This window comes from Podarcis pityusensis (genome assembly GCF_964106645.2).
Source record: "Podarcis pityusensis genome assembly, chromosome: 6".
In the NCBI taxonomy this organism is placed as follows: Eukaryota; Metazoa; Chordata; class Lepidosauria; order Squamata; family Lacertidae; genus Podarcis; species Podarcis pityusensis.
Window position 1 is genome coordinate 55,310,151 of NC_138030.1, and position 24,909 is coordinate 55,335,059.

At 40.2% G+C, this 24,909-nt stretch overlaps 1 protein-coding gene across 7 annotated transcripts in view; it reads left to right on the forward strand.

Moving 5' to 3' along the window:
• The first annotated feature begins 251 nt into the window (after nt 1-251).
• The window catches only part of ELAVL4 (ELAV like RNA binding protein 4), a 96,436-nt gene continuing 71,778 nt past the window's right edge, over nt 252-24,909 (forward strand). For 2 of the 7 annotated variants that reach the window (XM_081009509.1, XM_081009511.1), the window contains exon 1: nt 17,245-17,376. In XM_081009509.1, coding sequence (XP_080865635.1) covers nt 17,260-17,376 — 117 coding nt within the window. In that variant the 5' untranslated portion in view covers nt 17,245-17,259. Of the gene's footprint in view, nt 528-16,667; nt 16,907-17,244; nt 17,377-19,550; nt 19,786-20,193; nt 20,555-21,530; nt 21,817-24,909 lie in introns of those variants that run through there. The other 5 variants (XM_081009510.1, XM_081009513.1, XM_081009515.1 and 2 more) reach the window with 5 other exon arrangements.

Sequence of the window (24,909 nt, forward strand, 5' to 3'; positions counted from 1 at the left end):
TCCAGCTAAACAAAGAAAGAAAGAGAGGCCGCGCGCTGCATCCAGCCCCGTCAAGTCGAAATCTAACGCCCAAAGCAATTGCTCAGAACGCCTGCCAAAGATACGTAAGTGCTTGCAACGCCCGCCTGTTCTGCCTCGTGTCAGCGGCTCCCGCTTCCCCAGGCTCAGAGCTGCATTCCCATTGGGCGAGGCGCGCGCGCTTGGAACGTTGCGTTGCCCTTTACTGGCACGCCGCCGTCACGTGGCGCGCTTTGGAAAGTTCTGCCGCCTTCGAAGGAGCGTTCCGTGGTGCTCGGGCGTTGCTGCTGAGACGCCGAGGCTTCGGAGCTCAGCTTCTTCTTCCCAGGGCGGGTTGCCTTCTCCTGGGCGGGAGAGCGCGTCCCTCGCTTGCTTTCTCCTGGCTGTTGCTCCAAGAAAAAGAGGGGGAAATGCGCCTGAAAGGCAAAGTAACGGCCACCCCTCCACGCCTCGTGCAGCAGGGCCGATTCTGCCGGGATCAGAATGCGGCCAGGATCTCATCCGCTCAGGTATTTGCGGATTAGAACAGCCCCTTTTGTAGGTCGGGACCCCCCCCCCCCAAATTTCTGCCTGGGGCAGAAGGGGCTCCATGCTGACGATTTCCTTTGCTTTTGGAGATAACCTTAGCATAAGTATCTTACTCAAAAGTAAGTCCCGTTTGAATTCAGTGGAGGTTACTCCCTAGGTGGATATAAGATTTATATCAGGTTTATAACTAACCGTGAATTGAATTTAGTGAGGCTTGCTTCAAGGAAAGTAAGCGTAGGATTACAATATTAAAGTGAGAGCATGTTTACTCACAGGTAAACTCCACTGCACGTTGTGGCTTAGACCACTGGAAGTGTGTTTGGGATTCTGGCCTGAGTAAATCAGTGTTTCCCAGGTCCTGAGGGAAGTTCAGACAACTCTCTGAAATATTCAGTGTAAAGTTTACTTCAAGATCAAATATGAAAACAATTCAATCCAAGTGTTATTTAATAATTGTGAGACGTTTCCTAGTTAGCCCCGTTCCCCCTTTTAAAATAAAGGCATTGCTGTTGCACAACGTAAAGCATTTGAAATCTCCACATTTGCTGCTTGGGGTATAGATTATAGTTCTGTGGTCTCCATTCCTCCCTTGCTCTTCAGTTTAGCAATGGTTTTTGTTTTGTTGAAGTTTCTGTCAATGCTGGGTGGATAATGAAAATCTCAGTGTAGTGTGGTGCCTAAGAATTTGAGCAGGTTAGAATCTCGCATCTTCAGGGGCCTTTGCAAATGGAAATGCTGTCTCCACCTCCCATCTGCAAGATCTGCATTACAGGATCCTTAAAATGCTCACTAAATTAATATATGTCACATGTTTTCAAGTATATGCAATTTAGATGGTAATATCAGGGACTGCTGTTTATGGACAATTTCTCAGTGCCTTTAAAAGCTGCATACCGGAAATCAACTGCTGGAGCTGCTCCTTGTTACAGTGATGGGAATAACTTCACCTGCTGAAGGCATACAGCTTCTGTCTATGAAAGAGCAACAAACCTATCAAAACGCAATTGACAGTTTCCCAAGAATATATATTTATTTGGAAGCTGCTACTTATTCCCCCCCCCTTTACAAAAGGCGCAGGAAAATGTTACAGATAACACATCTAAAGGAAGGATAATTTGCAAGTCAATTGTATAAAAAAGGGCAGCTGCATACACGCTCTATAAACATTTGCAAAATATTTTTTTCTTCTTTTACAAAATATGTTCCCATACAAAGTGTTTTTCCTTTTGCAAATAGCAGTTTAATGGAAGCTTACAATTTTCTAGTTACCCCTAATTGCCGATTAAAAGTAGTAGTGAGAGTACTGCTTTCATTAGAAGTAGATGAGCGTTTCCACTGCAAACCTGAACCCACACTTATGTTATTGGATATATCTGTACAGTATGTGGATCAGCTGAGGAATGAAACCTTAACATTTTGTTGATAATACCTAAGCACATAAGAACTGTCCTACTGGATTAGATCAGTCTGTCTATTGCAGCATTCATTTTTGGACTGTAGTAAGACAAATTACCCTAGATAGCAACCAACCAAAGAATTTATTTTATTAGCCAAAGGCAATAACAATTTCATTACAATTTGCCAAACTACAAACCATAACATACAGCATACATCAATTATGTAATAGAAGGCATCAAGGATTTAAGGAAAGGGAGTCAAGAGTTCATTAGTGTAATGTGCTAGCTCATACCTATCTTACTTTCCGTTAGACCTCCAAATCTCCAATACAACTTACTGCAATATTGTCTGTCTCTCCCTTTCTTATATTTCTTGCAGTCACTTTATTTGTCACAAATCTGTAAGTGTCATTCAAAAGAAAGTGAACCATTTCTGACATAGTAAACCTGCTTCCAGGAATTAGCAAAAGTTTCAGAAATCGATCTCTTCGATCCCTATACAAAGGGAAGATTAACATATAATGTACTGAGTCTGTCATATGGAACCCTATGATAGCGGCTATCCAAGACCGCTATGGGCATCACCTTGAATCTTAGCTCTATAAAGGCGTTTCTTAAGGCACCAGGAATGAGTTGGGCCAAATAATATGCTCTGAAATGCTGTTTTCAGAAATGAGAGCCATGGTAAGAATCTGGATTTCCTAATTAAATGAAAATCCCTTCTGGGTTCTGTCCAGAAGATCCAATCCCAAAGTTGTCTCTTATGATGGGATTTGGACTTAAAAGAACGTTGAGATAGCCTCAGATTCCTCACCTTAATATTTTAATTTGGGAAATGTTATAAACCGTATATCTATATGGAACGTACTTATAATGAAAATTTAATAAAACAGGAAAATATTTTTCAATACCACACAGATAAAATCCGCAGAATTTAAAAGTAAGTATACTTAACTAAATTATATGTCCCAGGCTACTTGATAACTTAAAGTTTTTAGCTGGCATCTGAAGCATGATAATAAGGTGCCTGCTAAATGTTAATAGGCAGGGAGTTAGCGCCAAAGCAGGGCATGTTGGCAGTGACCATTCCCTATATGTCCTCAGGATCAGGTACTGAGAACTATACTGCCTCCGAACGTAACGTTCCATTTAGTTCTCATAATTTAAAGCTGTTGCTAGATTTCAGTCAGTGTTATTAGGTGATCGTAGCTCTGGTATTACAATAAGTGATGAATAATTTCACTTTCTCCATGCTATTCACCATTAATTTTTCTATAAAATTGGCACGTTTAAATTTCTCTTCAAATGTTTTAACCCATAACACTTTTGAGAATATCTGTAGTCTTAAGGGGCTCAAACCACAGATACCTGTTCCACTCTCAGCCTCCCCAAATGAAGCAGAAAGGCTTTTCGCAAAATGAAACACTTATAGCATAGGGTTTCAGATCTTGGAGAAGCTACCAAGTGTGTTTAGCTGAACCTGTTTAGAAGCTCAACATAGGAAGGTAGAGCATGGAGCAGGCATGTCTGCCAGGTGCAGGAACAGTGGGAGCAGTGGCAGAGTGTACATCTCCTTCCTCAGTTTGAGCCCTTCCACATTCTTTTTGAATGTCTGAGGAGGGAGAATGAGATTGGATAAAAACATAGAAGCTGACTTCTTATCTGAAACTTGCTTGTTTTATACAGTAGACTAGATTTTGTTCCCCAGTGTGCCTTGGAAAGTAGACAGAACTGAGTCCATAGAGGACTCAGAAAAACATATCCATGGACACCCCCAAGTTTGTTTCTCATATTTGCTATAATAAATGTTGATGATGATGTTTGTAAAACATTCTGATTTTGTAATAAAAATTAAAGCTGACAGAGAATTGGAGCTCTTTTTTCTTTGTAGTTGATTTCCTTTAAAAAAAATGCAGAGGTCAGATTGAGTGCATTCACTGAATCTCTGACTTATTTGGACATTCAGGGACTAAAGTTGACGTGAGTTGAAAGTGGATCATCAATCAGTTCCTCACAAGATCAGTTCCTCACTTTGCCATACATTTCAGCAAAGTTAGTGTTTCCATTGCTGCTCCATCCGGTCTCTTCTGCAATGCTTTTAAGAGCATTTGTGTGTCTGAAAGTAATCCCCAGGACTGGAGTTTCTAGAGGTTTTTTTGCAGGGTGTTTAAAGTCATGCATGCCCACTTCTACTCTAACATGTGGCATGGCTACATTTCTAAGTTTTTCCACATTTTTCTCATAATATGAGGTATGTGACTTTCTCATATGTTACAGGATATAAGTGCATACAGAGCAAGTGTTAATTAATACCTTGCTTGTACAGTACTATAAAATGTGAAGCCAGTGACCCAAGAACGTTAGAGAGGAAGTGTGGCTGAAACACCCTTGTGTATGTAGACAGGTGCTAATTCATGATAACCCTGGGATTGCAACCTCTGCAGCCAGATAAAGTAAGGATGGAATGCCTCAGAATAACAACCCTGAAAAAAAGCTTTAACTTCCCTTTCTGCTCAGAGGCAAGCTATTAGTCTTGTGGATTACTTACTTTCACCACAGTGCTATGCAAAATATTTTGCAGTTTTCTTCTAAAAGGTGAAACGGAGCTATTGAGTTTATATGAGTATCATGTATTTTAAAATTGAGTTAAATGCTATTGAGTTATTTCTGTTTTTTCTACAGGCTTCTCTTATGAAAGTAAATACATTTATAAGTACAGTGGTACCTCGGGTTACATAAGCTTCAGGTTACAGACTCCGCTAACCCAGAAATAGTACCTTGGGTTAAGAACTTTGCTTCAGGATGAGAACAGTAATCGTGCTCCAGCGGGGCAGCGGGAGGCCCCATTAGCTAAAGTGGTGCTTCAGGTTAAGAACGGACCTCTGGAACTTATTAAGTACTTAACCTGAGGTACCACTGTATGGTTGAGTAGAAATAAATGAATGCTATTCTTTGAAATACTTGAATGGAAGTATAGTAGAACCTCTACTTACGACCGCCTCTACTTGGGCCCGATCCAAGTTGTGACCGCGGCGAACCCGGAAGTAAATTGCGGGTTAGCTGCAATGCGCGCAGAAGCGGTTTCTGTTTGCGCACATGCAGAAGCGGCTGCCACCGTCTGCGCATGTGCAGAAGTGCACTGCTGCTGAATGCACCTGCGCACAGCAGTGCTTCTACCAGCGACCCGGATCGACTTATGGACGGACCTCCGGAACTGATTACGTCCGTAAGTAGAGGTTCTACTGTAAATGGATTGTGCCCAGCTGTCGTTTTGCTGGTGGAAGCCTTCTGTCAGTGGAAAGTGGAGGGAGGTAATTCCCCAGCCCCCCCCCCCCCCGTGTCTCCCCTAAATCGTCCCTGAATGGTCCCTGGAGAGGCACCATTGAATTTAGTCCAATTTATTTATTTGACCAAAATTAAACTGAGGCTTAGTTTGCATGTTAAATCAAACGATAGCTTAGCAGTGGGTGTGCAGGAGAGCAGATTGTGGCCGCTTTGTTTTTCCCTAGTCGTTTTTCTCATGCACTTATTTCATAAGCTTTTATTAGATTCCAGACATCATGGACACAGCATCACAGTCCTGGAAGGGACACATGGATGTTATCCAGACTGACCCCTCAATCTTATAACACTCAAGGGAATGCAATTTGTCATACAATACAATAGAATATAAGAAATAAAAGAAGCAATAAAATGCAATTAAGAATCATACAGTATCTAGTACAGTGCATCACAATTGCAATAGCAGCAATCCCCCCCCCCCCCAAATTAAGTGGTCCACCAAAGGCCAGCGTTTATGGGGTGGGGGTGGTGAATTGGGAACGGTTATAATGACAGACCTCCAGCCATCAGGCAATTTTGAAATCCTTCCACATTTTAGGCCAACATTTTAAATTTTCACTGTTGTTTTGAAATGTCATTTAAAATACAATATAGTTTATGGATAAGGTAGTAGTAGTACCGTATAGGCCCCAAAATAAGCCACATTCCCCCCCCCCCCCCACATTCCGATTGAAAAGTTAAAGTGCAGCTTATATTCACGACCTTACAGTATACAGCCAGGAGCGTGGGGCAAACAGTGGCAGGAGTGTGACAAAGCGGCGCCCAGCCCACGCCAAGTCCGTCATCCCCTCCCCCAAGGTTGGGAAGGAAGAGAGAGCGAGGAAGGGGAAAGGCCACCAGCAACACAGCACGGCTCCCCCCCCCCCCAAGTATGCAGCGATGAAGAGAGTGGCTTATATTCTGATATTTTTTCTCTCTCCCCCCCTCCAATTTTAAAGGTGAGTCTTACATTCTGGTGCGGCTTATATTCGGGCCAATATGGTAGTATACCACCCTACACCTGTAGATCTCAGGGCGGTTTACAAAATAAAACATGTTTAAAAATATGGCCTAAAAGTAATCTTTGTATGGCTTTTAGTGGTTTGTGCCTCTGTTACTTCTCTTAAAAAGTCAGGAGATTTATTGTGGTACCATAATCCAGAGTTTGAGTTATCCACACTTTGCAGTTGCCTCCTGTCCATGTGTGCATTTATCACATACAGTATTTGAGATTGGTTGTTTTCATGGGACTTTGCATCAAACATGCTTTTTTCCAGCTTTGAAAGTTTTCCAGAAAATACTGGAACTGGAAAGTTTTCATTTTCTCTAATTCATTTATATTAATTATGGCCCACATTTTGTCTCAAAGGAGACATTCATAAGCACTTACATCAAATAACAGTAAAAAAAACCCATACAATGATTGAAAACAGAGTTTAAAAATGGAGAAGAGAGACAGCAAATAAAGATGCTAATACACTTTTACAGTAAATAGATTGAGATCTGATTTAACGTGTAATGAAGTTAAGCAGACAGTGCAACCCTATGCATGTCTATTCAGAAGTATGTCCCATTGAGCACCATGGAGCTTATTCCTATTGCATGTGCACACTATTGAAGCCTTAGCAAACAAAACTAAAAAAAATGCCATCTTTGTTTTTTATGTGCTGTATAAATATCTCATTTTTCCCCAATAGCCAGAAGTAGTTGATCTGAAATATTAGACTAGGAAAAATCAATGAAGCACATTTAAAATGGTATAAAAAATGTATTATAAGAAATTCAAAGCTTTACTTGGAAATTATTTTTATTGGATTACTTGTAAATATTTGAAGACAAGATCATTCAATAGCATATAGATCCCTTCCATTATTTAGATGGTGGTAGGAATATAAAGGCACTGAAAACATACATACCAGTTTTTGCATGCCTGAGGAGCTGTGCAACAAATGTATGTGTTTCCTAGAGAGAACGACTTAAAGCAAGTTTTTTACAACTTTGATTTTAAGTTTTTTGAACAAGATTGTTGTATACAGTGGTACCTCCAGTTGCGGACGGGATCCATTACGGAGGTCGGGTCGGATCCCAAGGTTTCCGCAACCTGAGGACTGGACTGCTTCTGCGCATGCGCAGCGAAACCCGGTAAAATACTTCCAGGTTTGTTGCGCGTGCATCCCAAAGTTTACGTAACCAGAGGGTTACATAAACGGAGGTTCGACTGTAGTGATAATGTAAATAAAAGGATAACTGTTTTAAAAAAGGAGTTGCTGAGTACAGTGGTACCGTTTTGGAGCCCCGTTCGCATTCCGAAGCGAACGTAACCAGTGTCTGCGCGTGCACGGATCACGTTTTGGCGCTTCTGCGCATGAGTGTGATGTCATTTTGACGGTCTGCACATGCGCGCACGGCGAAACCCGGAAGTAACGCACTCTGTTACTTCCAGATCGCCGCGGAGTGCAACCCGAAAATGCCTAACCCGAAGCGTATTCCTCCCAAGGTATGACTGTAACTGGAATGAAATTATGGTGAATTCATTTCTAATTCCTGTTGTTATACAGTGGTACCTCAGGTTAAGTACTTAATTCGTTCCGGAGGTCCATTCTTGACCTGAAACTGTTCTTAACCTGAAGCACCACTTTAGCTAATGGGGCCTCCTGGTGCCGATGCGCTGCCAGAACACGATTTCTGTTCTCATCCTGAAGCAAAGTTCTTAACCTGAAGCACTATTTCTGGGTTAGCGGAGTCTGTAACCTGAAGCGTATTAAACCTGAGGTACCACTGTATTTGCTATTTTGCTATTTTTGAATTTTTCAGTGACGTGGAGTGGATCCTTCTTCCAGTGCTTTATTGTTTTGTGGAAAATGGATGCCAGTTGCTGATAAATACGTGGCAGTTGCAAAGTTCATGGAATCAGAATGGTAGAGTTGGAAGGGGTCTGAGGGTCATCTAGTCCAACCTCCTGCGATGCAGGAATCTTCTGCCCAATGTGGGGCTCAAACCCACAACCCTGAGATTAAGAGCCTCATAGCCCTACTGACTGAGCTTTTTTGCTTTGTTGACACAGGTAAAATAAACATTTTAAATTAGATCATTACGTAAATCATAACATTTTCCGTTTCAAATTGTTCTTAAAAGTCCACGTCACTGTTTAGGATTATAATTTAGTCAGTTGGGTTGTGTAAATGAACATTCCAAATTTCCCTTCATTAGAGCTAAAATCACTACATGCTATACGCAACTCTGTAATTCAGGATCAGACTAGAATGGCTCACATTTAGTAGGATTTGTAGTAATATATGTGAGTGTAATTGAAATGGGATTTTCCTGGGATTACTGAATTATTTTTAAATTTTTCATTGGTTTTTAGAACAGTGAGATCTAATTTAAAAACAGCAACTAAAAGTTGGCCTCTGGGATAATGTTCCTCTAACAGCACTAAACGTCCTTCCTTCTTTTATGCTGATTTTCCTACCTTTAATTCCCCTCCCACATTGGCTCCAGTGGTGTGGGGGCAGGCATTATTTTTTATGCCAACTCCAAGGTGTTGTAGAGGGAGGAACCTTATCCTAGGGCTTCTGCAATGAATGAAGGGGCCTTGGGTCCAAGGGATCCTATCCCTTTTCTGGAAAGGCCTGTTTCAAAGCCTAACACTAGGAAGCCCCAGTGAAAGGAAAGCCAGCAGTAGATCTGTTCTACAGACCTATCTGTGAGTAGGTCTTGCTCTTTCGTACCTGATAGACTCCTCTGCTAGCAAAGGTTTTCTGCCAGCAGCTGTGTTTCTTCCTAACCCCCTCCTGCCCGTGAATCTGCCAGTTAGGATTGCCTCGCCTAAAGTATACAGTGGTACCTCGGGTTAAGTACTTAATTCGTTCTGGAGGTCTGTACTTAACCTGAAACTTCTTAACCTGAAGCACCACTTTAGCTAATGGGGCCTCCTGCTGCTGCCGCGCCGCTGGAGCACAATTTCTGTTCTCATCCTGAAGCAAAGTTCTTAACCTGAAGCACAATTTCTGGGTTAGCGGAGTCTGTAACCAGAAGCGTATGCAACCTGAAGCGTATGTAACCTGAGGTACCACTGTATGTTTATTTCCTTAATGCTTGTCATACTATAAATTGGCAGGATTTAAAAAATACTGCATTTTTCACCCGGTGCAGTGTAGGAACAGGTAATCTGGTGCAATTGTTTTTGTTCCGAAACAACTCTAAAAATAAAGCACGGCTAGTTTATTAGGGTAGTTTAAAGGTCCCTTATTGTCCAGTGTCAGAAGAACAATTAAGTTTTATCTGAACAGAGCAGGGTGTCTCTAGACACAGGTAAACAAAGCACGTAGTGATATTAAGAGAGAGCGCTTGTTTCATTGAAGAATCCTTTAAAAACGTGAGGGGAAATGCTGGGGGGGGGAAGAACAATAAATCTGTTTCTGGATTGGAATATGTTCCATTGGAAGTTAGTAGCATATGGCAGTGTAGATCTCTGTGCTGCTAGTTTTTCTACAGTTAATGCCAATTGTCTTTCATTGCTAGAATATTCTAAGAAATCTCTTGGTTTGAAAATGTGAAATGTTTATACTCAGGGAGGGGAGGTGGTGAAAGGAAGGTCAGCTTAGGAATTCCTTTTTTAGAGAGATCTGCCATGCCCACTATCTTCTGCATTTGAAGGGCTCTGGCAACATTTTCATTTCATAAGGTTTTTAATGAGTGACTTGTGATTGCCTCTTTATAAATTTTTAATGTTGATATATGTGGTTGATTTCTTTATTATTTTTACGCGATTCAGTTTTAATCGTTTTATTCCTGTTCCATTGTTTTAATTGTGTAAGCTGCCTTTGAAAAGAATTATTATTCAAGGCGGAATAAAAATGACTTTAATAAATGGAGGATAAAAGAAAATCCCAGCTTGCTTGCTTGCTTGCTTCCTTCTGACCCAAATGGTATTGTTTCCACATGGGTAAAGGCTCATCCTTCTCAGGGGTTTTGAAAAAGACTTCCCATTTGAGTTTTATGTCCTGTTATGCGAGTGTGAGTCCCAGATTTAGAGCAGAACCAGCTTGGAACTCCGAGGAACAGAGATGCAGGGAAGTTGCAGAATTTCTTCAAAGGCCTCTTTACTATACAATTAAAGCTTTAATAGTGTTATGTCACAAACTTTGGTTACTCAAGAGGTCCTCTGAGCCACTTTTTGTACCTAGAACATTGCCCTAAAAAATATTTCTCTTCCAAATGACTGCTCTGTAGTAGTGTCCGTTAATTGTACAGTGGTACCTCTGGATACGCACACCTCCGGTGGCAAACCCGGAAGTATTTTTCCAGGTTTCACCACGCGCACATGGCACAGAAGTGCTCTACCGCCGCATGCGCAGAAGCAGTCCCTCCGGTTGCAGAAACTTTGGGATCCAACAGGAGCTCCGGAATGGATCCCTTTCTGGGGGAGAAAGAGCAAGGAGATTGTGAGCCGCTTTGAGACTCCTTAAGGGGCGTGAAAGGCGGGATATCAAGTCCAAACTCCTCTTCTTCCGCGACCGGAGGTACCACTGTACAGTCATACTTCAGGTTACAGACGCTTCAGGTTGCGTGTTTTTGAGTTGCGCACTGCACCAAACCTGGAAGTACTGGAACAGGTTACTTCCGGGTTTCAGCACAGAAGCACTAAATCGCGCTTTGTGCATGCGCAGAAGTGCTGAATCGCAACCCGCGCGTGCGCAGACGTGGCACTGCAAGTTGCGAACGTGCCTCCCGCACGGATCACGTTCACAACCCGAGTGTCCACTGTACTAGTTTATGTAGGACATAATTGTGGTTGCTGCATAATTTTGTCGTTTCAAAGTGGTTTTCATAGTTTTCAGTACATCTTTTAAATAACTTATGATTAGCTTGGGATCTTAACAGGATTTCTATTTCATAATGTGGTACAGGATGGCATTTGACACATTCATTCCTTGCCCACACCTTAGGTGTGTTCACGTACTTCCCTGCATGTTTTGAAGCTGAGGAACTATTTGATGGGTCCGTATAACATCTGAATTGGGTTTGAGAAAGGTGTGTAGTCGTATTCTGATCTGTAGTGTTGACTCCTTGCACATGAAAGCTTTCTTCCTTCACTAATGGATTGAAAATGAGAGTACTGCTCTTTTTGTTGGAGATCTGTTTCAGTCACGTTGGTCTGGTGTGCAGTGCGGCATATGGTGGTATGTCAGTTGTTTGATATTGATTGGCTGCGTTTCGCTCTGGGGATTTCGGCTTCTTAAAAATGTGTCTTATGTCTGCTCACCTCCACTTTCCCTTTGCTGTTTGGCTCCATTATAAAACAGTGCTCTTAACAAACAGGATAATAAAAATCTTGAAAATCTAGGAAACCATGAACATTTTATTCAAAACAGTAATTATGCTTTAAAGTTACACTTTAAAATTAATGTTCGGGAGATTAACAGAGGGACCTAATTGAACAGAAGAAAATGTGTATATCAATACTTCCTTGGAAAAGGGATATATTTATTTTCAATGTAAATATGGGGAAATAGTAATAGCAGGCAGGAAGAAATGTGATGTTTATGTGAAGAAAAAGAAAATGATTGGGATCATCATTTATTTCATTGGGAAATACTAATTGTGTCAGGTGAGGGTATGCCTCTCAAAGGAAACTGTACTACATTTTGATAACATTAGGAGACATATTCTTCAACCACCACAGTAGAGTCTGGAATTCTCTGTGTGGAATCTAACTAAGTCACTATGTGAGGGGAGTTAAATTTGCTTGCACAATGGAACTTTGCCTTCTCCCAGGTATCCATCCCTACCACCAAATCTGCTTGGAGGATTGAAGAGAAACCCAAAGCAGATTTGGGTGAGTGTGGGGGCTCAGGGGCAGGAGGAGAGAGTGAGCATCCTCTTGCACAAGTGAAAGTTGTTCTGCTTGGACAATTAATTGGATGCATCCCTTCATATACCTGGATTTCAGTGTTCTGTACCTTCATACTTAGCCTTTAAAAATCGAAGTCACCTGAGTAGATTTATTAGGACAGTGGTACCTCAGGTTAAGTACTTAATTCGTTCCGGAGGTCCGTTCTTAACCTGAAACTGTTCTTAGCCTGAAGCACCACTTTAGCTAATGGGGCCTCCTGCTGCTGCCGCGCCACCGGAGCACGATTTCGGTTCTCATCCTAAAGCAAAGTTCTTAACCTGAAGAACTATTTCTGGGTTAGCGGAGTCTGTAACCTGAAGCGTATGTAACCCGAGGTACCACTGTATTGAGAAAAGAGCAGTAGCCCAGTTTAGATTGCCACTGTGTTGCTGGTTTTCCAGAGGCAGAAAATAGGAGAAAATGGGGATAGTTTTTATAATGGAGGTAACTTGATTAGTGATAAGGTTGCACAATGATCTATATTAGGACCATTATTAATTTTGCTTGTTTTGTTTTATTACATACAACAGTATTAATGTTGGAGAAATACAGAAACAAACAATGACTTGCCTGTTTGACCTATCTGATTAAGAATTATTTAATTAATTTATAAATGCACTGTAGTCAGCGGTGATCAGCAGTGTGGCCAAGTTTACAGATGACACCAAATGTTTCAGGAAAGTGAAAAGCCAAATCAATACGGCAAGGAGTTCCACATGGACCTCGATATTGGTGAATCAGTGTAAGTGCAGAGATGCACATATGGGCAATAAGAAAAACATATATACACTGACGTTGCCTACATTGGCAGTGACTAACCAGGAAAAAAAGATGTTGACATTAGTTATGTGTTAAATAAGTACTTAACCTGGTCATTTCCCTTTGCTGTTTGGCTCTATTATAAAACAGTGCTCTTAACAAACAGGATAATAAAAATACTAATAAATTTGCATCGGTGCATTCCAGACCTTTTAAATATGGTATAGTCCAGACTACGAAAGGGGCTTTTGGGTTGTTGTTTTTATTTTGATTATGTATTTTGTGGTTTTATATTTTGATTTTATTCCATGAACTGCCCTGAGACCTCCAGGTATAGGGTGGTATATAAATTCAATAAAAAATAGTCATTTGGAGAAACAACAAACATTCTGAGCCAGTTTTCTGCTGAAATCAGTCTCCACATCACTGCTGTTTACCCACAAACATTGGGGGGCTATTTCAGCAGAAAACTAGAATGGGACCCTAATCTAAATTCAAGACCCTTATCCAGAGTACCTCAAAGCGTTGTTCTGGGCAATTTCAACATGCAATCCATAGCCACCTGAATTGTGCCTACTCAGGACATCATGGCTAACAGGACAACCATGGAGCTCTCAACACATCACTGCCCTGGCATATTGGCAGGTCATACTCTGAACTGGTCTTTTCCATGGTTACTCTGGTTGACGGTCCAACTGATGGATTTGTAATGCTTGCCATGGGCAAACCATAGAAAATTGCAGAATCTGATGAATTTCTAAAAGTTCAGGAACAGCCATTTTTGGATAGAAGTAGTCTGGCCACAATAATCCATGCTCTTGATAACCTCCAGACTAGGTTACTGAATTGCACTCTGCATGGGGCTGCCCTTGGAGACTGTTTAGAAGCTGCTGGTGCAGAATGCTGCAGCAAGAGTGTCTTAAAAGTCTTTGCTGTCTGCCTATATGCTACTGAGCTCACTTTAAGGTTCTAATACTTACATGACCCAGTTAGCTGAAAACCACCACTTCCTGTATATTCCTTTCTGGGAATTACAATCTGCTGGAGATGCCCTGTTTGTTAATTCACTGCTGAGTTGAGATTTGCACCTCTGAACTTGTCAAACTACGATCTCAGCAATGGCTCTAGTCTTTAGGAGTGACCTCCCGCTTGAAATTTGGCTGGTGCCAAATTTGCTTAGTTTTCAGGGCTGGCTAAAACCTTAACTCTGTGGCCAAGTTTAAAAGTGAGACTTTTGTGTATTAGGCTGCTGACTTTTGTAGTGAGGTGTTTTTAGAGCAGTTGGTTTTCATAATGTGTGAACGAGTGGTTTTTATATTTGCATCAACAAAAATTCTAATGGTCTCAGTGATCTAATTTAGCAATGCATGTTTCACTTGTACTTAGTAAACAAAGTTAAAAACGTGGAAACGATGAAGCTTGCCCAATAATGTATTTGCAGTTGGCCTCCATTCATTACTAATGAACTGGAAGATGTTCCTAAATGTTAAACTATGGTTAATGCCTTCCAAACAGGGCCTGTTTTTCTTGATGGCCATTGACAATAGTTTCCTCCTGGGATGTTATGGTTAACAGCAACTCCCTGTCTTCTTTCCTTGCTTGCACAAAAGAAGCAGCAAAGTGGATGTATGTGTGTGAGGCTCATTCATATCGCAGCTTATTAAGCCACATTCTAAAATTGGAAACCTCCTAGGCTACATCTTAGGTAGGTGCCTGCTGAATGGGGGTGGAAATGGAAATCTTCGTTATAGCTGAGTAGGGAAGGGGAGTGTCTCTCCTTAAGGGGGTATAGTTTAGATGCAATAAGCCACATACTCCTGCATCCCTGAAGTACCAAGAAGAGGCCCTGTAGACTTTTTTGCTCAGCAGTCCCCTAGGTCCTGCAATCATTCATTGGACTCAGAAGCCGTCTTCCTATGAATTGTCCAAGTGTAGATTACAGCACACAGTTGAGTCTTCTAGTACATATGGACTGGATCATTACAGCACTCTCTCGTATTGAATCTTACCTAGTCCTTTTCCCAAAAATAATGTTTTCTGTTAAGCTTTTGACAGAATTCCTGAAATCTCCAGCCCCTACTGAAACTTAAGGCTGCATACACATGACATTCTAGAATTAATGGAGATGGAAGTTCTTTTTTCTACGTAGTCCACATGCTGTCTAGATCCGCTGCATATTTTTTGCCCTTGAAAAGCTCTTCTTGAAAAACTTGTTTCATGCCCAAATTAAAATACCATTGATTCTGCATCACTGGGATTGTATCCACACTTACCTAGTGATGTTGTGGGTGGGCGTATACAATGGTGGGTTTTCAAATGGGTACCAGTGTGTATCAAGTAACCACACCCACCCTTGTGGAAGGCAGGACTAAATGTAGATCAAAAACAGCATGTCGAGGACAATTCTTGATTGAGAAAAATCATAGAATCATAGAGTTGGAAGAGACCACAAGGGCCATCGAGTCCAACCCCCTGCCAAGCAGGAAACACCATCAGAGCACTCCTGACATATGGTGCTACAAATGGGTTGCATGTGTACACAGCCTAAGGTGAAGTATATGCAACTGAATGAACATACATTATTCCCAATATCTCTTCATTCCATCTGCTGTCTTTCTGAGCTCATGTTTAGATTTTAAGCTCTTCGGGATGGAGAGCAGTCCTTTTAAACTTTATGGAGTACTACTACTGCTACTACTACAACTACTGCTACTAATAAATATAGTATTCCTGTAGTCTTCTGTATCTTGTTTATATTCTCCATGAAATGTCATACACAAATCTGAATTGTAGATAGCTGAACGGGGCCTTGCAGTTGTTTAGAAAAGGTACTGTTTTGTTCCCAGTACCACAACCTAAAATCAAGGGTGCTTTGTTTTAGCTGGAAATCACACACTGAAGACACTGAGATGATTTTTTAAAAAAATATTTTAATCATCACTTTTAGCTTATCCGTTCAGTCACAAGGACTATAAACATCAAGCAAGAACTTGCAAGTGGCATAAAAGCTAGGATGCTCAGCTTTTCTGTAGGCATTGTAAATTTTTCATCCAAACATTACACTAAACCTGCAATTTACGTGGGGGTCATGTTCCAGCGATCGCATCTAAAGCCAAAATCGTGTGTAGTCAAAATACATTGGATTCAATGGTGGGTGGATTGCCAAAGTCTGTTTTCCTGGAAGTCCACCCCCTTTCCGCTCCCTATTTATTTATTTATTTGCCAACCATGTAAAGCTGAATGCGCACAAGGTAAAATGCACATAAATTGCAGGGTTACTGTATTCCAAGCAACTAGACAAGTTAAATGGGATTGTTGTAGAATTCCGCTAAACTGAGCAAAGGGAACAGTGCTGAAGTTTAATGAACATTTTACTAAACCCTTTCAAAAGTGGTAATTGGGGCTTTTCATTTAAGATGCCTTGTTTTCTTAGGGGTGTGGGGGGGGAACCCTGGTAAGTAATTTTTGAAATGGCTCATTTATTCCCCCCCCCCCCAAAGCTGTGCATGATTCATTGACAAAGCAGATGATACAATCATGCAAGCCACACCTTTGTCCCTTATAAATACTTGGCATTTTATTTGTATAAGGAGCCACAGTTAGGAGCTGTTCAGTTGCAATCTCAAGATGTTCATTTTGAATCATTCCACGCTTCCCACCTGGTGGCTAGAGAGTGAACTGTTACTTTAAAGAACAGTTTAAGTAACAACCATGCTTTGGAGTAGCAGGCAAAAGAGAGCAGTACATGTTACAGGAGTGAGTCTGCTCTGTATGCGAAGAGGGAAAATGCAGCTCACTGACTAGGTGTTTTAATGTGTTAAATCTAGGGAGAAAACATTGTTGTGTGCAGGAAATTTGACTTCCCCTGTGCTGATAGAGGACTGGATTTGCAAAGGATTCTCTTTTCCGTTTCTCTAAAACCAAAATCTGTGGCAAGATGTTTGAAATCACCAGGACGCTTAGTGCTGCTTTGTTAAATAATGAGGTAATATTTTGTCACATCTTCTGGGCAGTGTTTGGTTTTTCTTCTTCTTCTCCATATGTTTAGAAAAGATTCCATCCTCAAAAGTGAGAGATTTAAAAGGAAAAAAAAGAGGGGGGGGGAATAGAAATCCTTCGCTTTATTTTTCTTTTTTCTTTTTTTAAGCAACACCTCCCATCAATCATTTTGGATAACAGGATTCTCTTTTATTTGTGGTTTTAATCAGCTGCTGTTGCCTAGGACATTATGCCACGCAAGCCTTCTTAACTGCACAGTGTAGGTAGTTATTAACGCTGAATTGGCTTCTAGTATAGTCCATCTGGACTCTGTATGAGAAAGCTTGCTGGCGGTTCCTGATGCTAAGATACCCGCAACCTTTGGGATGTATGCATGGTGGAGAGGGACACAGTGCTATGAGATCACTTCTTTTAAGGGAAACTGTCATTAATGAGTCAAGAAACTGCTCATTTATGGTAAGGAAGAAGAGGGAGGGCAAAAGGACTCGTGTGGTTTCATTTTGAAAATGGATTAGCTGCATTTTGAGTCAAGTTTTTGGGGGGAGGGGGAGATAAAGGGGGTTTCATGAAAATAGCATCTCCACTTGGAGGCTTCTCTCGGTTTATGGTTGAGAGACTTTATTGAAAATTTTGATGCTTTACAAATTGTGTCACTGCTGGTGATGCACTGGTCAGCCCCCCCCCCCCGAAAGATGAATGGTCCTATTGGAAATCTGATAATAAGACTGTTCCCCAGCCCCAACAATAGGATTCTGCCTTTGTCTTTAGAGAGAGGCCTCTGTGGACATTGGTGTATTTGCCTTGTGGTTTTTTCCCCCACTTGCTTTATTATTTATTTATTTCAATTCTCTTAAATATTTTTCTTATGTGGTTCTCAGTGTTGGTGCACATTGTACAAAATGCATGGATTTTTAGGTTGGCAAGACAGCCAATTTATGCTTGTATCTGCAATTGTATTTTAAGACAAAGAGCTGAATAATGATTCTGGACATTTAAAAAACGGTGGCTAATGAAGTGCGTTGAGATGGAGAAAAGGATGGAGAAAGGATCTCTTTACTCTGTTTAATTTTTTTTAACCTCAGAAATTAATTCAAAATCACTATTACAAATGAAACTTGCATGTTACAGTTGGGGTTCACCATCCTCTTGCCCAGCCATTTACACTACCGTCGTACTACTTGATGTTTTTAAGTTTTGAAATGGGTTAGTTGAATTTCTTAGTTTTAAGTAGACAGCAATCAGATCCAGAAGCAAAAGGGAAGCTTACAGTTATTTAAACAGTGTACAATTTTCCTTTTCAGTGAGTTGCTTTTATTTCAGTTTTCACTTCTTTATTTTCGTTATGGGTTATGTTTGCTCATTGTATAGTAATATTGTGGTCTCAGTGGAAGATGTGTATGCTGCATGGCCCATGGTAGTGTTTTACTCAGATGTGGCTGCATTAGAAACTGACAAACAAATCAGTTTCTAATAGCTTGGAAACATTTTAGCTAATTTCAGATCGCACACAGAATAGTTTTGCTCAGAACATTCAGTGAGAGCATATTTTGTGTGTGTGTAAAATTGTTAATCTGAGTTGGCTATAGTATGAGCAGGTTCTAGTTTATAGACTAGGCTGCTTAAAGCAAACATAAGAATAGTGAATGCGTTTTGGAAACAAACTCTTTTTTATTGCAAATGTAAATGAAAATATCCTTATCGAAAGTGTTTTCACTAAGTGGGTGGACAGTGAAAAGTTTGTGACATTTTGTGTCACATTTGTGATTTTTATTTTCTCAGATGCAAATAAGCAAAGAAATTTCCACAACCATAGCAAGACTTAAAAATGCTCTCTTGTATAGTGTAGAAAAGCATTACTGTCTTTTGTCTTAAACCAGAACAGAACAGTCCCTAAAACAAATCCCTAAAATCTCCCTCCCCCCATTTTCTACCTGAACATTCTGACTAAATTTTTGTCCTGAGAAATATCCCGTGACTGTAATTTTGTAAATCAAATTTACAAAATACATGAACGTCCTTTATTATGGGCAGATCTTCGGGAATTACGTAGAGACTAAACACTATAGCACCAGTGAATAAATACAGTTAAGATTCGCATTAAAGTGTTTTTGTCATATCTTTTAAGCCTAGAGGCAGATCATTAAATATGCATTTCTCTGGAAAGCAACTGTCGAGAAAGATAAGGTGGTTTAAATGGTCTAGACTTCACAGCCTTGCATGGAAGAGGTGAGAGGATGGAGTCAGTGGAGCATGGCTGAGGTGTAACACTTGAGTGTCAAAGTGCTGGAAACTCTAAGGTGTGGCCTGAAACTGCCCCTCTCTCTGAGTGACTGATGGAGGAAGGGGGAAAGAGGTGTGGGTAAAATCCATGCATGTGTGATGTTCCTAAACTGGCCCTTAATTACTAGACACAAGCAGCAGTTCAGAAATCTGGTCTCTGTTGTTGTAGAGGTCACCAAATCATTAACATTGTCAATCTGGCAGTAGCTAATTTCAATAGCACCTGATGTTGCAACGCCTCCTTTAGTTTCCCTAGCCAATCGGATCTTGCTTTCAGCTGACAGATGGTCCCATAAATGGATGTAAAAAGGAGAAGCTGCTAGCCAATTTCATCAAGGCTCTATTCAGTTGTTAGCTACGTTCTAAAATCAGGGGGCTTCATCACAGTGCTTGGGTTTTTGTTTTGTTTTCCTCATTTTGCTGCACCCTACAACAGCACTGTGTGTTTTGTGGATTTTTGATTTTGATTTTTAATTTATAAAAAAAGATACAATTCTAACACATTTAGTTCCCTGAAACCATATCAAATCCTTAGAGGAATTGAAGCCTTGCAAGACCTATTATTTGCCATTAAGAATGGTTATGGTAGGTATTAGTAGTTTTTAAAATCTGTTTGTTACAGCAGTCTTTCATAGTCTGTGTATAGAACATATAGCTTTCCCCAAGTCTGCATTTTGATCAGTCTGTGTTGTCACATGAGTTTAGTTTGCTCCCGCTGGCTCGCTTGTTAAATGTCTTTCTCCCTTCATTTATCTTCCTTCTCGCTCTCTCCTGCTCTCTCTCGCATTGATATACTTGCCTCGCTTTTAATAAAGGGCAGCCGCAATGTGCTTTGCCATTTTAAGGTCATTATCATTTCTCTTTTGGAATAAAGAAAAGGCTGGCTTCCAGCACGAGGCTGCGTGTGGCCAACAGAAATGCTGAAGGCGGGGGTTGGGGTGGTTATTTCCCCCACATTCACACGCGGGCATCACACATGCAAAATGGAATCCTTGAAAAAAATAAAATAAGGAGGCAATTGCCTTGGGACTGATACTTTTTGGTTTGGTGTATTGCGCAGTAGGCATGGTATTTCTTCCTTCCTTCCTTTTTTTTTAAGAGAGTGATTTATAGGAGCTTCAGTAAATGCTGCATATTGTATTTCAAAGAGTTTCCTGTCATGACCTCATAAAAAGAGGAGGCGGCTTGTATGTGTACCAGCGCCTAGTATATGCCGATTTGTTGCATCGTTGGGCAGGAGTTCTGTAAGAAGGAATGTCAGCTTTTACATAACGTTCTTTTTGCTTTTGACACTGTGCGGGGCTGTAAGGGTCCATCTTTGTGATCACAGATGGAGTGGAATGGCTTGAAAATGGTAAGTGGATGCCGGCAGCAAACTGTCCATATAGGCTTAGTGCAGTTGGTATGCCTTGTGAATTATGCTTGTTTAGGGTGGCAGATTGTGAGCCATAAATAAAATTACAGGTCATTTTGGCTTTTAATGGGGGCACCTGTGTATGTAATGTGTATGTACAAATATTATATAAATATAGTCAAGTGTCGTGGCACTGAGTGTTTCATCCAGTGAGCATGCATTTGGATGATCTCCGCTGACAGTCGCGGTGCTTTTGTAGTGTGTCCCCAGCACAAGACACCTTTTAATCTTCATTTGTGCTACACGATTGCTAAGTTGAAATCTAATGACTGCATGTACTGTTGCCGTAGAATCCGAACGCTATTGTGAAACAAGGGTGCTTTCTTTTCTGCCGAAGGAAGTTAAATCCATTGGTGTGATAGTAGTATTTCTATTTTTGGAGCGTTCTTCCAGCAGAGAAAAATCAGAAACTACATGACTTGTTCTTTCTACTCCCCCCCCCCTCCCCACCACCCCCTTTGCTGTTTCTTGTGCTTTCCTTATAGATTGTGCAAAATGGCTCTATCAAATATGGACTTTTGAATCTTTCAGAACAGAGCAAATCACGGAGGTGGGGGGCAGCAGGAGGGAGGGAAAAGGCATTAACATTCACCTCATTCTTCCTACTTTTGTTTCAATTAAACATTTTGCAGGCATTCCCTCTTCTCTCTCTGGATATTTATTATAAACTGGGAAACAAAGCTGTGGTCTTTTCCCTATTCTTATAGGATTTCTTTGTCTAGCTGCTTGTTTTGATGGGTGTAAAACAAATAAGATTAGACTGAGCAGCCGAACTGAAAGCGATAGCTGGGAGGAAAAGCCAATGAAAGGTTGCCGGGGAAACGAGCATTGGGGAAGCTGAGTGGGGGAGCAGGTGGCAGTCATGTGGGAATACTGCAAACAGCGTAAAAAAATTCTGGGGCTACCTCAATTATCTTTGGTGTTCTTTGTGGCAGTCACAACTTTAATTATTCTTTATAAATAAGTGTTAATTACATTTCTGGCTCAAGCTTACAGTGATTTCTAGAATCCTTTTTTTCTGCATCTGTTCTTTTTCTGCATATGGTGGGTGGGGGCTCTTTAACCATTTTATTTCTGATGTGAAATTGCATGTGCAAGAAAGTACAAGGTGCAAGGGAAGCAGAACACTATAAGGATACAGGATGCTGAATGGAACTAGCAGACTTGCAAATGCTCTCTTAGAGTATTCATCAAATGTCAGGGTGAGAACTGTGCACAAACTTACCCTAAGTAAAGGTTTTTATGTGGAAGTGCTGTTCGTTGTGTGTTTTGTGAAATGCCATGGTTCTGTAGTGGAATCATTATTTAATGCAAATACAGCCTGTCAGTTACTTTATGCATGGAATCACAGATTTCAAATATAATGAAACTACTCTTTTTCCTACCCAACTTAATTTCCACAGTCTTACAGATCTTTTATCACAATACGTTATCTGTCTTTTGTGAAGCAGTACTTAAAATACAAAAATATAAGCTAGGGGCTGTTAAGAACAAACTTAAGTATCTGTTGCTAATTTTTATGGTGCCATATGTTGTCGGGCTCAAAATAATAGCATAGCATCTCTTAAAAGAAGGTAATAGGCATGTAAAGCATTAGAAGACTTTGTTGGTTGGCAGGTGATGGTAAATATAATACAGAAGGCTAAGGATGCATATGCCCGGAATGTATGGCAAGGATAAAAGAGAAGCATACCAGAAATACAGGGGCACACCTTTTATGCTTGCCAAATTTCACATTCCCTTTCTTTGGCACATAATTTGAATCATCAGTTAGAATGGAAATGCTAGTGTTTAGAAGGATTAAAAGACGAGAAATCAAGTCTGCTTGGATTTCATTCCTTAACTAATTCTTTTGGAGACTTCAGGGTAGATGAAATTGACCATGTCGCTATATAGGAAAAGAAAGTTGTATGGGTTCATATATGGAAACTGATGAATTTTAAAAAATCATTTTCAGATGCAATATTATGTTCATAATCTTCATTCCACATTCAGACTATTGAGTGTCTCCCTCCCCATTCTCAAAGAGTATCGGCATACAGCTCTATTGTTTTCTTGAATCATTTTGGTAGGTGTTTTTTTAGGGTTCTCTTTTCATCTACTCTACACAATTTTAGTGTAGATTTTCATTTCCTCCGTACATATATCTCATTGGCATTGAACTATCAGATTTTTGGTACCAGAGATGGATGTAATATCCATAGCTTCTATGTATATGTGGCTCTTTATTTACTGTTAGCTTATACACACAAGATTTTCTTGGATGACATAAAAGCTTATGAATAGAACCTTTGTAGAAGAAAAATATATAAAACCAGCAGATTATTTATGATTGTTTCTGCACTGAACCTTTAATTGGATACCTAAAGCAGGTGAGATGTGTGAAGCATTTTATTTAAATATCTATAGTTTACAAAATTCTAGTCAGGACAAATAGTTATGGATTGTTTAAATATTGACTCCATCCTTTAATTTATAATTATTCCTATTGCAGTGCACATAACTAATGAAACTGGCATGTTACGTAGAAAGATGCTCTTCTAGGTGGACATCTTTCCTTTGGCTCCTTTCTTTTTGTTGCCTCTTTTGGCTGCGTTGGTAAAGGAAGAACTAGCATGCTGTATTAGAGAATCACAACAAAGGGGTGACCAAAAAAAGAATCACAACAAAAGGATGCTTCCAGTGGTGGGCTTGGTTATATTCTGTTCTTAATAGGCATAGAAGAGTTCTAAACCTCTAGAGTTCAAACTTCAATGGATTATTTTTTCAGTGTTCTGGAATCTTAATAAATTGTTTTTTGGTAATACCTTTTCTTTTTTCTTTTTTCAATCTTCCACACGTTTTGCCCCATAAGTTATGTTTTAAAAACTTTTGAATGCCTAGTATGTCGCTGGGAACGCTTGTTAGGAATTACTACATACGTAACATTAAGACTTATGTATGCATGACCTTGTGGAGAGGTTATGGTTCTAGGCTGTGCATGATTACCCACATAAAGTAACTTCAGCAGTATATAAATCCTTGATATTTTTGTACATAATCCAGGACCTTAAGATACAGAGTGGGTATGGAGTACAGCTTGAATATTTAATTGCACTCGCAGCATTGTCACACTTTTCAGTTTCTCTATTGTGTGGCATTTACTATATGTGATTATATGCCTTCTTATTTGGTTTGACTTTGGGGCATCTGACAGAATACCCTCTGATACACTGGCAAATACTGCAATGCAGTATTTTTTTCAATGTCATTGGGGTTTAGGGAGAAAAGAATTGCAAGAAATTTTATGCAGGGCTGAATCACTGATGGCATCAGATTTTGTAAAATTGGCCAGTACCTTTTGGAAAGGCAATTACCCATCTTGTGCCATTTCTGCTCTTCTCTCAGAGGTAGATGAGTGAGTGGGGTGTATGTGTCTGCGTGTTTATGCATGCGAGCATGTGCGCACTTGTGCTTCTATTGCTTTGGTTTAGTAAAGCTAAACACATTTGGTCTTCTGTGAGAACAGACAAGGATGCATGAGATGTACATAATCCTATGGTAGAAAAATACATAATTAAATGAAAACATTTATTCTTTTCACCCCTTTCTAAAAAGTACTTTGGCTAAACTTATCCTATATTTTTAGTTTATTATAACCAGTGAAGAATATGTTCGTTTACATTAAACACAGATTTACTATGTACAGGAGAGCTATCAGTAATGTTCAAAATTTACTTAGCTGTTCCTTCAGGCGATCTCTTAAATACCTTAAAGTGTAGAAGACTTATAGGTCACTAGCTTCAGAGTTGAAGAAAAGAAAGCACAGGTAGTAAATTTATATGCCATTGCAAAAATTGTGTAAACTAAGCTGTCAAGGGAAAATGAAGGGATAAACAGAGGAGGGAATGTACCAATCCAGTACGAGAGATAATGGACAAATTTTGAATTTGTGTAGTAGAAGTGTCAATAGCTTGACTTCTTATGCTTTTTGCTTTAATTATTATCTATGTTTCTTCTTAAATGATAGCATGGGGCAGCAAAAACAATCCCTTATTAATTGTTTTGACAATAGTTTTGCAGCAGCAGTGTACTTAAAAGCCGTATAGCTGTATATGGCGAACATATATTTAATATTTGTAATAATTTGATGGGGTTCCCACAACTAGAAATCAATTATGTATTAATTCATTAAGAATTACCTCCATGGGCAGGGCTATTTATTTTCTCTAATAACTACATTAGTTTGCTTTAGCCATGGCACAGCTTTTGTGCCCATGGGGCCCTGTAGAAGTAAAGAGGAAACTGAGAATAAT